The sequence below is a fragment of the Colossoma macropomum genome, unplaced genomic scaffold, assembly GCF_904425465.1.
Source record: "Colossoma macropomum unplaced genomic scaffold, Colossoma_macropomum, whole genome shotgun sequence".
NCBI lineage: Eukaryota > Metazoa > Chordata > Actinopteri > Characiformes > Serrasalmidae > Colossoma > Colossoma macropomum.
The window spans coordinates 22,392,768-22,406,262 of NW_023494786.1; the positions used below are offsets into that span (position 1 = coordinate 22,392,768).

Here is a 13,495-nt window from a genome sequence, read left to right on the forward strand (position 1 = left end):
TATAGAACCTTTTCGAAAATGGTTCTACACAGGACCAAAATGTGTTCTTCTGTTGTTACAAGCTTGGCAGCAGAGCCCTTTTTGGTGTTATGTAAAACCATTTTGAAAAAGGTTCTATATAGAACCATATACCACACACTTTCCATCAATCTGAAGAACCAGTTACCATGCAAAGAACATACTAAGCATGCAAATGGTTGTATGTAGGACTCAGTTCTAAATAGAACAATTGCCTTCACTAAGGAACCCCTGAAGAACCATCTTTTTTAAGTGCGTGGGAGTTTAACTCTATAGCGGATAATTGAGCGCTTGTGATTCGAGCTCCAGTTGTGAATGGCTGCGTCTCGAATCAGGGAACACTGTGCAGAGCTGTGTCGATTCACAGCCGTTTTTACCTAGATTTGGATGTTTATGATACTTGTCTTCGTCACTGTCCTCATTATTTCACTCAAATCAGCCAGTAAACTGGGTGGCAGCTCTTGGACTAAGATCTCTGAACGCCGCTTCTGGTCAGGCGTTGAAAATCAGAGGACGTCGTGGTAGACTTCGCTAGTAACAGCAATGGATCTGAAAATGTGGCTGGATTACTTTTGCCTGGCTCTGATTCTTTACAACGCCGACTGCTCTCAAGCAGGTAAGTTTGATCGCTGAGCTGCATTACTATACATTACGACTTGATACCGAGCAGCTTAACATTCTGAAGACTGTTTTGAGCGCAGGCTACAACATGAAATACTGTCAGCTGGACTTTACATGAGGATTTCTCACATAAAACGTGAACCTGCCTCGCCTGTAATTAACTTCTGTCAATTATTCCACACTTTTCCCAGTACGTCGATGTCAGTTTGCATGTTTTGGAATATGCCAGTCTAGTCTAGCTCTGATAGATTTCCAGCATCTAGGAGAAATCTATTCTAAACCCACCAAGCTATTTCATCTACCTGTATAAGGGTGAATGAGTCTTCTCATAGTGCACTGCATACTGCATTTCAAACAAGGCATTTCAGCAGAATTGCACTTTAAAGCCCCAGAGGCATTTACTGTTTACTATATATAGCCCAAATAGATTATTCCTAATAATCTAATAGGTATTTTTGAAACACGTTGTCCAGTTTATGGTCAGAATGTAGATTCAGCATCATTTTTATTGGTTGCCATCAGTGTCTTGATTGTGACACCCAGATTATATCTCTGTGGTTCAGCTCTTAAGTTCTGAAAGGGGAACTCCATCATTTTTTCTAAATTTCTGCATAAATAATTGGTTATGATATAAATAAAGTCATCAGTAGTTTGATTTAAAATTCTTCATCTCCCTCACAGAAATTTATTACATGAAAGTTAAAAGCCTGCCTGATGCCTGAGACATTGTCTTGCAGTAGTTTTGAGAGGAAGTTTTGGTTTGAAATATATTTTTAAAATTCATTCATGGCAGAGAGGTACATGCAGAGAGCTGTACAGCAAAACAGTCCTCAAAGAAAACTTAATTTTTCAGACTGTTTTACCTTTATCAACATAGCATATGAAAATCCAGAAGACATGCAAATTCATTGGCTGTTTTGGATAGTAAATATAAAGTAGACTCATGGTTCCTACAACCACTGTAAAGAAAAGTCTACAATGCACTGTTTCACATCAAACAACTCAAAATTTCTTTGTTTACGTACAGAATTCTCCTTTAATCTGTTCCACTGGTGTTGAATGGAAGTCTCTTTTTTACCTGGTTATACAGCCAAATCGTGTGCCCTACAGCGGAGACGTTGTTCTCAGGGTATGCTGGCATTTAGTTCCATGAGTTTGTTTCCATTTTTTGGGTCTGTTCAAATGTGTGGCATCTTTTCCTTCAAAAACTGAAGTCTCTCCCCCTCACATGCGTCTCTGTAAATCTGCGGAGTTACTTCCAGTGTTCACGTGTGCATACTCATCATCCCTTTGGTTTGCATGCTTACAAAGGATGTCCAGTATTATCTACAAAGCGTCAGGGTGGCTACAGGTTGTTTTTCCAAACCAACAGGATCACACCTGATTCCATAAGTTTATTATTGATTTTGGTCTTCAAACAATTGATCAAATGTGGCCCTGATTCAAATGAAAACCTGCAGACACAGCGGCCCTTTGCAGAAAAGTTTGGACACCTCTGCCATAAAGCATCAGTATTGTCAATGAACAGTGAATAGAAATAGTCAAATAGGCAACATGAATACATGTGTATGGTCAACTTTTTACATGACAGTGTTTTGTAATTTGTTTTCTCTTCATGCTAATTTCCTTTATGATTAGACTTGACAGCACTAGAACAGACAGGAGTTTACTTTAGTAGACTTTGCTGACAATGTCATGTGCACTGATGCCAATGCTTAAACAGTGACAAACAGTAGAAACTCGCACTGGGACCGCAGAAACAGTAGAAACTGGGACTGTATTCACAAAACTCCTCAGAGTAGGACTGGTGATCTGGAATCAAATTCTTTTGTCATTTAGGTTGACTTTACTGACAGAAATGGATCCTCAGATCTACAGATCAACACTCATACTCTGCTTTGTGAATATGGCCAGGATTAGCATTACAGAACATTATCAGTCAAATCTAGTCATCTGTTCGGTACCATTCTCCAGTGAATACCTTTCTCCGTCTGTCAGTATGTTGGCTAAGCTTAGTGACTCTGGCTGCCTACTCCCTTTCATGTTGGTCATTCCACCTCATCTGCTCTCACTCCTTCTGCTGCCAATTTCTGATAGGTCTAGAGGTCTCATTGGGACAGAAGAAGGTTCTGATCTGACATTGTGCTGAACATGGCTTGCGGTTGCTTTCATTTAAGCCCCTGTTTCTTACATTTTAGTACATGAGAAAACTTTATGGAGACGTTTTTCCAATTTCAGATTAAGCACGACCTTTGTAGAGGTGCAAGAACAGCCTGGTATGTCTCTGGAGGCAGAGGTAGACATTTTGGTTTCAGAAAGTTAGTTAATAGATTTGTGTGGTGGAGGATTTTGACGCTCGTCAGATGTTTGTCAGATGGTTTGGAGTGTTCACGAGCTTCTGTCTCAGAGGGAAACTCTTTCTCCAGTCATGTCTAATAATGTTTCTAAGTCTATGGGCTTTGGATCTGTTTCCCCTGTTTTGTTGGCCACCTGTCTTCACACAGACTTTGCCTATGGTCCCATGTTTGTTGAAGACCTGAATGGACCAAATCATTGAGTGTAATTTTTTCTGATGCTGTTCAGTACCTGTGCCAGAAGTTAATCTTTTTTATCCTTGTTTCCTTGTGTCCTTGTTTATATGTAAATGTTTCCATTTTCAGTTCATTCAACATTATAAAAGTACAACATTTGAGACCTCAGAATGGGGCAAAGGAGTTCTACCTGGTTTCTTAGTAGCGTAGAAACTCTAAACAAAAGCTGTTCTTTGTAATGTAACAAAATCAAAATCAAATCAAACAATCACAATCAGATTTGGTATGAGAAACAAACACAAACAGCAGGAAATATCATCTAACAAACACAGCCACAAACAAATGCATTAACAACAAGCTAATGCTTTAGCCCTGTGCAAACGTGCTAGCCACAATACAGCAAAGCAGTATTACATGATGCATTATGATACAACATGATGCATTGCGTTGTTACACCCTAATAAATAGAATAGATTCCATTTCTCTTTGATTCCAGGTCATTAATTCCACTAATTTGTGCCATTTCAGATGTGGTCATCAAATACAGTTTTTTTTTTGTGTTCTGTGTGATCATCGTGCTGTCTCATTGGTCAGATATTGATGGAAATCCATGCATTCTGCATTTTAGAATTTGTGTACATGTTTCATTTGTGGTGTGCGTGTCTGTGTGTACCTTCTTAGTACCTCCAGTGGTGCCTCCTGAGTGCAGTCCAGGGGGTCACACTGTTCTTCAGAACCCCTACCGGAGCACAAGTTTCACCTCTCAGCAGCTGCCCCAGTCTGCCCTGCAGGAGAAGCTCATCTGTGACCACTCACTGGCTCCTGGGTGGTACCAGTTCCAAATCTTTGATAAACCAGCCCGTATGCCCACCAAATGTGTGGAGGTGTGTAAATATGTTTAGTTTGCCCCCGCTGAGATCAAAAGCTAATATTCAATGCAAATGTCCTGTAGCGTTACTTTGCTTTATGCCTAGTTGTAAAATCAGTAGCTGGTAAATGCTCAAGTGCTTAGATGTTAAAAAGAAGAACATTTTAGCTGTTGATTAGAATAGAACAGCTTATCATTCAAGTGTTCACACTTGACGGTCCCATCATTGCTTAGACACAGATTCAGAACCATCATACTACTTCAAAGGTGCCAAGAGGGCAAGCACATTGTGCTCATTCAGCAGCATTTAACTTTTCAGTTTCCTGCAGTGGCCTGGTCTTAAATTTGCATTGCATTGGGCAGTGGACCAGACATTACTGTCCTTTGAAGAAGAGGGTTGCAGTGGATATCAGAAATGTTTTAGAAGTGTTTCTAATTTAGCCACAGTAGGGGTAAGCCTCCTACACCTAAAGGCTTGGTCTTACTAAGTATAGTAGCCTTTTATGTTACACCACCAATAAACACTACCGATTTTAAAATGATTTAAAATCAATTTATTTGCTGATAAATAATAGTTCCAATACTGTATAACTGCATAGGTTTCAAATAGTTAGCAGGAAGCAATGAAACCTCTGGTGTCTAGTTTATAATGTTTAAATTTCACTTGTAAGGATGCAGCAATCATTAATTTTTTGTGGCCCATTCTGATTATGATTTCTTAATAGCTGATTTTTTTGTTAGTATTTAGTTTTTTTTTAACCCAAACGTTTTAACACTATGTGGACTAAATAAACATATGAAACACAGTAGCACTTTTTCAGTACTTGCAACTTAAACTTCCTTTGCATTTAAAAATCAGTTGCTTATTTAAATGAATCAAATAAAGCGCTGCATTGAAAATAACTGGTTATTTAACAGTTACTTTCAATGTAGTGATTTATGGTAATTATACCATGACATTTTGGTGTTGGTGTAGCAGAAGCATACACATGCAGCACCAGTGCACTTACTTGGCTCATGTTATTTACCTCATAAAATTGCATCACAGACAAATCGACCAACTGCTTACTGCATGATTGGAGTAAAAATCTACTGTTTCCAGTCTAGACTGATTTCAGTCGTGCCTGCTTTATCTCAAAGGTGGATTGGTGAATGTTAGGAATAATTTTGTTTATATACACATTCAGAGCTTTACTGTAACTGTAATATGACTGCTATCTTTTTCCAAAGCCGTATGTTACTGGCCCTCTCAGAGAACGCTTAGAATCGGACATATCTGTTTTTTTTCTATGATCTCACTAGGTGAATCACTGTGGAACCCAGGCTCCTGTTTGGCTCTCTCTGGCTGAGGGGGAGAGTCTCCCAGAGCCCCTAGAAGTAAAGCAGCTGACCGCTTGTGCTACCTGGCAGTTCTTCAATGGACCCAGTAAGGACTGCTGTCTGTTCCGGCTGCCTGTGTCTGTGCGTAACTGTGGGGAGTTCTTCGTGTACCTGCTCCAGCCTACACAGGGCTGTATGGCTTACTGTGCTGAGGGCAAGTCATATGGGTTCACACTATTCCACAGATAACACATTTAATAACTTTTCCAGTCAAGTTTGTTAATGCATTTATTTATTCAATTTTATATGCACAGAAATGTCGGACTCCACACAGCCGAGCTGTGAACCAGCACGCAGGAATATAGATGGAACTTGCAATGGTAAGCAAACCAAATAACATGGCCATTGCAGCTCATTTCATCTTACAGGCTTTGCAGAGCTATGAAGACATAAAATGTAGAGGAAACTTAGGAAAAACACCCCCTTAAGCACAGTGCCCGTTTACTGTAAAGCTAAACCATATCTGTGCATGAGTTTAGCATTTACAGGATGATGATGTTGTTAGGGAAAATAAACTGGAACAGCAGACTTCGTTGTTATGCTACAAACAAGAATATATTTACAATGGCCCTCTTGCCCCAATAGTGGGCCTTCCTACCTGTGGTAAGAAGCCCCCCTGGCAAATCTGGCATCAATTTGTTATCTAGGTTTTAAAGAATGTACAGTTTAGATGTTAGTTGAAACCTCTTTCAGTTTATTTCTTAATGATTCTACTTAATTTTAATACATTTTGACAGATGACAGTAAAATAGAAACACTTGAAATGACAATTTGTCAATTGTGATTTTATTGAATACAAAATTATATGTTTGAATATTATTATTATTATTATTATTATTATTATATGTACATGTAAATAATTATTATGTACGACAGGACAGATCAGGTGTGACTGTAACTCTGCTGAACTGCAAAACTCACAAACAAGTTCATCTCCAGCACAATGCCTAAAACTGGTGTCTCATTCTTGCCATCACTCTAGATAACATGTAATGTTAAGACTAGGTAGTCAGTAACACTCCAGTGAGCAACTTTGTGTTTTTATGATGAAAATCTTATAATAAAACATAATAAAACTTATGTACAACATAACTAAGGGGAACTTTGTGAATATGCACTGTATTTTTCAGTTTTAACCCTTGTTTTGATGTCACATTCTTTTGTTCAGTTCTATCAAGCTATTTTTACTAAGAATGTTAATTGATGTTTTTAGGCATGGAATATTCACTTGCCTTTCATTTTTGATTCTGATTTTTTGAAACACTTTTTGGTATCTGGATTGTTTCAAGATTTCATTTGTCTTTCAGGAGGTCTTGGTCATACAGGCACCAAAATAATTAGGGCCAGAGTTGCCAAGCCTGTGGAATGTTCCTCTCCTTAATGAGCTTAGCATGTGTGTTTGTGTGTTGGGGGCAGCTTGAGATGTTGCCATGGGATCCAGGTTATAAGTGATCATTCAGCTGGTGTTGATGGGCCCCAGTAGAGGCTCTCAGTCACTGCACAGGCAAAACCTCCTCACACCCACCTAGAGCTTCTGAACACTATGATCATGTCTTTTGAGAGCTTAGAGACAGTTATAAATTACAGCTTAATTTCACTTTTAGCAGGATGTGTGTAGAAATGGCATTGTGATGTCTTTCTTTTTACTAGCCATTTGCCTTGATTGTGCCTTCATTGGCAGTGTTGCCCAAATTCAGAACAGTCTTAGCCATTTCCCCATTTGTTTCTTCCCTTTGTTGTTTAGAAACTCAACATACATTAGATTCATACACATTATTGCCTATGTTAGCAACCCTGGTGGGGAACTTTGTACTGAGGACATTAATTGTATAAAATCTTTAACTGTCTTATTTCCTCCTGCAGATAAGCAGCCCCCATCTCCCTCAGTGCCTGAGATCGTGGCTGAGCTGTCAGGAACCAGTGTGTACCTAAAGTGCATGTTTAATGGTCTCAGTGGGAACAGTTCTCTGGGTTATGTTGTGACATGGTGGCGTCTGTCCCCGGACAGCAGCAAAGAGGAGCTCAGGCAGGAGACCACCATACAGACCTTTGCCTTCATTGAGCTAGATGGCATCAATCTGCGACTAGGAGACAGGGTACCCGCTCAATACAGTCATTTTTAAAGAGAAATCACTTTATCAGTGGCTACATACACTACATACACATACAGTTACATTGTATTAACAGTCAATGGCTATTTTGTCAGCTACATCTGTCATATGGCTTTAGATGTACTGACTGTAGCCTCTGTGTTGCTGCAGGATTTATCTTTTCTCTACCTCATCCATCTATGGAAAGGGACCAACACAAGTCCACCATAAACCAGATATTATTTGGAAGGTGGACCATTCTTTGCATAGCAGTGTCACTGACGTGACAATGGCATATTAGTGTGTGTTTAAACACCTCACTGCTAGACTGAGAGCCAACTGTTTAATAACGTTACTTTTCCAGTAGTATTATGCAATAATAATAATGCAGTCAAGTTTGTTGATGCATTTGTTTCTTCAGTTTTGTCTGTGTGGAGTCTGACAGCCAAGCTGTGAATCAGAACACAGGAATATAGATGGAACTTGCAATAACAATATCCAGCTAGCAGTTGTCCTGTGGTCAGAAACTGACCACTGATGAAGGACCAGAAGGTGACTAACACACACTGTGCATGGAAAAAGACAAAATATGAGTTATAGTCTCTAACAAGGTAGGTGTATCTAACACTGGTATCACTGCTGTGATGGATATTAAGTAAGAAAGTAAGTAAGTTTTATTTATATAGCACATTTAAAACCAAAGTGCTTTACAATAAAGCACAAAAAGGATTTCCACCTTCTGATCACATGGAAAGCAGACAAGTTACAGTCAGTAATTGTAAGTCAGCAAAGCACTCTTACATGGAAGGTGTACCTGATAAAATGGCCAGTGAGTGTGGACACAAGGTACAGTGCCATGAAAAAGCATTTGCCTGATTTCCACTATATTTGCATATTTGTCACACTAAATGGTTTCGAAATCATCATAAAAAATGTATTTGTAGGACAAAAAGAACATGAGGAAATGCAAAACACAATTTTTAAAAAAATATTTCCTTTTTTGAAAGAAAGATGTTTTGCAATGCCTGTATCACCCATCTGAAAAAGTAACTGTGTGTCCCCATGTAAACTTAATAACTGGTTGTGCCGTCTTTAGCAACAACACCTGCAACCAAACGCTTCCTATAACTGGGATTAGTCTTTCACATTGCTGTAGAGGAGGCATGTTAATCTGGCGACCTTCGGGGCCAAAGTGCTGCAGACATCAACGTTTACCCTCATCTAATGATCTAAATTCAGTTCATGAAGGCCTTGCAAATTAGCTGATGAGCTGAATTAGATGTGCTTAATAAGGCAGTGTGCTGAAGTCTGCAGTGTTTTGACTCGTAAGGACTGAAGCCTGTGCTGTCCAAAGTGGAACTTTGTCCCACTCTTTTTGGCAGAATTGCTTTAATTCAGTCACATTGGAGCCACGTTCGAACATGAACTGCACATTTAGGGTCCTGCCACAGCATCTCAGTGGGGTTCAGTTAAGGACTTTAACTAGGTTACTCCAAAACCTTAAATGTATTTATTTTTGAAAATGACTTTATCTTAAGCTCCGAATCATTGTCTTGCTGCATAACCCAACTGCTCCAGAGCTTCAGATTATCCTGTTGGTAGAGAGCAGAATTCATGGTTCTGTCAATTATGGCAAGTCATCAAGGCTCCCAAGCAGCAAAGCATCCCCACACTGTTAAATTGCCACCACGTTTTACTATTTATATGATGTTCTTATTGTGGAATGCTGTGTTAGCGTTATGCCAGATGTAACAGGACCTCTTTCTGCCCCCAAAACATTATTCCTAAAGGTTTGGGGGTCATCAAGGTGTTTTTTTGGCAAATGTGAGACAAGCCTTTACATTCCTCTTGGTTAGCAGTGGTTTTCACCATGCAACTCTCCCATAGATACAATTTTTGCCTGATCTCTTTCTAACGGTGGAATCATGACAGCTGACCTTATCTGAGATGAGTGAGGCCTGCATTTCCTTAGATGTTGGTGTGGGTTCTTTTGTGACTTCCTGGATGAATCATTGCTGCGCTCTTGGAGGTATTTTATTAGGCCAGCCACTTCTTGGAAGAATCACCACTGTTTCAGGTTTTCTCCTTTTGGATATATTGGCTCTCACTGTGGTTCAGTTGAGTGACGGAGCTTTTGAAATTCTAAGAAACTTTCCTTGTCATCTCTTCTGGAATTTTTACTGCTTGTTGAGGCCTTTTAACCTACTTCACACTACTGGAAAGGTTCTATTTAAGTGATGTTTAGATTGAGAAGGGTTAACAGTAAATACTGTGCGGTTGTGTCTAGTTTAATTGATTCCAATTGTCAAATAAATTGGTTAATTGAATATTTAAGGTTAAGGTTAAGTTACTTTTTCATATTGGGCCAGTTGGTGTTTTTCCTTCGGTAAATGAAGATCAGAAACACAATAGTATGCAAAATATTTATGCAAAATAGAAGAAATCAGGTGGGGGCAAATACTTTTTTCACGGCACCACAAAAATACCTGTTTTTTGTAGAGTTTGTACCAGGTAATGTATAGAGGTGCATGCATACTGAATTAAGATGCCAGATTCCACTACAGCATTAACTGAGGTCACCATAAACTGTGGTTTTCTCTGATCCCTGTCAACATGTTCTTTTTCCATCCTTGCTCTCTTTCACTCTCTCACTCTGTGCAGATCTATTGCAGTTGCTCTAGTTTCTTTCTGGATGTTCCAGATGTACAGGGTCTCTCAGTGGAGAGTGAAGAGTTCTTTGCTGGGATTCGGGTATGTTACCTCATATTCACTTTTCATTCTTTTTTTCAGTGTGATTGGACACTGCATCACAACTTATAACATCATAGCTTCTTTGGTCTGGTTGGGTTTTAGCTGAAGCCTGAGTTTGCCGCCATCTCAGAGGATGGGAAGGAGTATGAGCTGGTGATTGAGAGCACTGTGCCTGTGCCCTGCATTTCAGAGACATGCACACTTCCATTACAGCTCAGCACCAGCAGCCAAGGTACACATATATACCACCCTTCACTCAGACTATAACTGCATTTTCCTTGCATTGCCTTGTATTTAAAGTGGATAATTAATGATCATTGTGAAGTTCACCCATGTGCAACACTTAAAGCAGTATAGTAAAGAACAATAAAGTATATTATTTATTAAGTAGCACTATATTATTTATCATAGTGTTTGCAGAATTTTAGCTTTTTGCTGCAGCAGTAGGACCTTCCAGGCAACCCTGCTACCAGTAAATTATGTAAAATAAACATGGTTAAATAAACTATTGATCTTACCATACACAGCACTTTAAGCAGTGCTTGTGAAATATTTATGGCACGTTATTGAATGTTCTGTTATTCATACTACGTTTTACAAATATTTGCTGCACATTCCAGTGAATTACTTTGAAGTAACTTCAAAGGGCCTTGGCCAGTCCATATATGGAAACTAAGCTGCAAAAATAGTCTCTTTTGAAATCATTGGTTTCGTGCTGTCATGAAAACCATCTTATGTACATATATCCACCTGTTCGGCCCATAGCAGTTTAGCTCCGCCCATTCACGCTGATGTTATAAGGAGTGTTTCAACATTAACTGCTTTTTGAATGAAATGCAATACAGGGCAGCCAACCAGAACAGCCTGTTTAAGTCTAAGAGATAAAGAGAGGTTGGAAAATGGTCATGTAAAAATGAATTATGACTGAAGAAAATTGTAAGATATGGGCTTTTAAACAATTTTAAACCTATAATTCATTTGTTTATTTGTTCATTCATTTATTCCTATTTCATTTGTAGTGTTTCTCTCTATAGCATTTCTGACATAGAACATTATCATTATTATCCATGTGTGTTCACCTTAACACCTCAGATTGACATCTTTTGTTAAGTCAATTTCAAACATGTCTATTCTGTCCTAATGCATTATTATGGGTCACTAAAATATTGTGTGTTGCTCAGATGAGGAGTCTTTAGGTGCTGACCTGGTCCTGTCCTCCTGTGAGGTGGAGCTGTCTCAGGCTTTATGCCACGAGGGAGTGTGCAGTCAGGCGCTGCTGCACTACAGCCCAGTCACTGACACCATCAGAGATGGAGACAGAAGCACCCAGATTTACATTAAGCCTATAGTTAACACCAACTTTCTCTGGAATGGATACACACCTCAAAACGTGCAGGTAGTTTTATTAATTATTAATGTAAAAACATTCTATTCTATTTAGAACAGCTTTTTTTTAAGATGTTCTAAATAGAAAAATAAAAATAAATGATGTTGTTTATTATATAGTCATGTGCAAAAGTTTGAACACCCCTGGATAGTTTACACATTCTTCACAAGGAACAAACTTAAATACAGTTTAACATATGGGAAAACAATAAAATATAAAGGTGCCATAACTATTTGTACAGACCACGTTTGTTTTATTTTTATTTCAATATGTTAAATTTAGCAAATAAACAGTATTAGAATTGTGCATTAAAATGTGCAGAAGTTCTCTGTAGAGGATGTGTTCACTTATTTTTACTTGGAAATTCAACAACATATGTCATTTGACCAGGGGTACCCAAACCTTTGCATACAACTGTACTAATTTATCATTGAATCATGTTTTGTTTTATAAAATTTATACTACATATGTATATTTTTACATATTTATTCATATAATCTATTAGCTTTATTAATGTTTTTTTTTCAGATAATTGTAAAAGACATCCCACCTGCTTACTGTTATGTTTTCACTGATCCACACATCATCACCTTTGATGGCAGGTACAGTAATGTGTCTATAATCATAATTACATCCTTATTCCTTCGGTGTGTCTTCATAATCATGAAGGGCTGATATTTGGCTATTTGTCTTTGTTCTTAGGAGATATGATAATATCCAGATAGGCACTTTTGTGCTGTACAGGAGCTCAGCTCGGCCTTTTGAGGTGCACGTGCGTCAGTGGGAGTGTGCTAGTATGACAGCCCACCCCACGTCCTGTGTGTGTGGCTTTGCAGTCGGAGATGGGGGCAGTGTTATCACTTTTGACATGTGTAATGGGTTGGCTGGAGAGACAAAACCACGTCTGACAGTGAAGAGTGGAAGCCTGGTGAAGAGCGGAATCCGCATCACTGAGTCCTATCAGGGTCGCAAAGTCACTGTAAGTCACCATTCCCTGAACTATATCACCTGTGTGTCAACAGTGTTAATCTTCTCTTCATATTGAGTTAATGTTACTGTGTTTCTCCACTCTCTCAGTTATGTTTACATTGGGCAAATACGTGGCTTTAGGGATGAGACAGTTACCAGTTTTAACGAAAAACCATGCTATAAAACACAAACTCAATTTAAATAATTCAGTTGATCAACACATTTTTAAAAAAATGACAGTAAAATTTAATAGTCTATAGTTAGTCTCTCTACAAATCACATGCCACAACAAAAAGATTTTACATGGTTACAGTCTGATCAGTAAACAGTAGTAGTGGTGGTGATACATGTAGATTTCATCTAGTCACTGTCCAAAAACAAATGCATTTCCAAAATAGCAACTTTTCACAAAGTGGCAAAGACAATTTTAATGTATGTTAATGTAGAAAAATGTATTCCAATTAGTTTGGTGCATTTCTATTGGTCCATTTACACTGTCAGAAAAAAAGGTACTAAGCAGGTACAGTTTTTGTTCATCAAGGTGCAACCATTGTAAATGTACCCTCAAAGTTACAACAGTGGTTTTAAGGTCCAACTCTGTACCTTAAAGAAATTGTTCCCAGGGGAAATGTTTTCATATCCTACTGTTTTAAAACAGAACAGTAAAATAAAAGCCTTGAGAGCAGACAGGGTGTGTGTGGAGTCAATGCAACTTAAAAAAAAATGTATTTAAATGTAATATGGTGCCATTAGGTTCCCTAACTTAACAATGATAATTTGGTGCCTTTTTTCTGAGTGTGTATCATGAAATGTTCACACAATATAAATGTTGCAGAAAATAAAAATAGAAAAAATACAGGTTTATTTTCTAAAAAATGCA

At 38.4% G+C, this 13,495-nt stretch overlaps 1 protein-coding gene across 2 annotated transcripts in view; it reads left to right on the plus strand.

Annotated features, from left to right (window-relative positions):
* The first annotated feature begins 315 nt into the window (after nucleotides 1-315).
* LOC118803506 (von Willebrand factor D and EGF domains) overlaps nucleotides 316-13,495 on the plus strand; it is a 28,013-nt gene continuing 14,833 nt past the window's right edge. For both annotated transcript variants that reach the window (XM_036563999.1, XM_036564003.1), the window contains exons 1-10: nucleotides 316-634; nucleotides 3,852-4,054; nucleotides 5,341-5,572; nucleotides 5,673-5,738; nucleotides 7,282-7,514; nucleotides 10,170-10,259; nucleotides 10,362-10,491; nucleotides 11,441-11,655; nucleotides 12,175-12,248; nucleotides 12,349-12,625. In XM_036563999.1, the coding sequence (XP_036419892.1) occupies nucleotides 562-634; nucleotides 3,852-4,054; nucleotides 5,341-5,572; nucleotides 5,673-5,738; nucleotides 7,282-7,514; nucleotides 10,170-10,259; nucleotides 10,362-10,491; nucleotides 11,441-11,655; nucleotides 12,175-12,248; nucleotides 12,349-12,625 (1,593 nt within the window). In that variant the 5' untranslated portion in view covers nucleotides 316-561. The remainder of the gene's footprint in view (nucleotides 635-3,851; nucleotides 4,055-5,340; nucleotides 5,573-5,672; nucleotides 5,739-7,281; nucleotides 7,515-10,169; nucleotides 10,260-10,361; nucleotides 10,492-11,440; nucleotides 11,656-12,174; nucleotides 12,249-12,348; nucleotides 12,626-13,495) is intronic.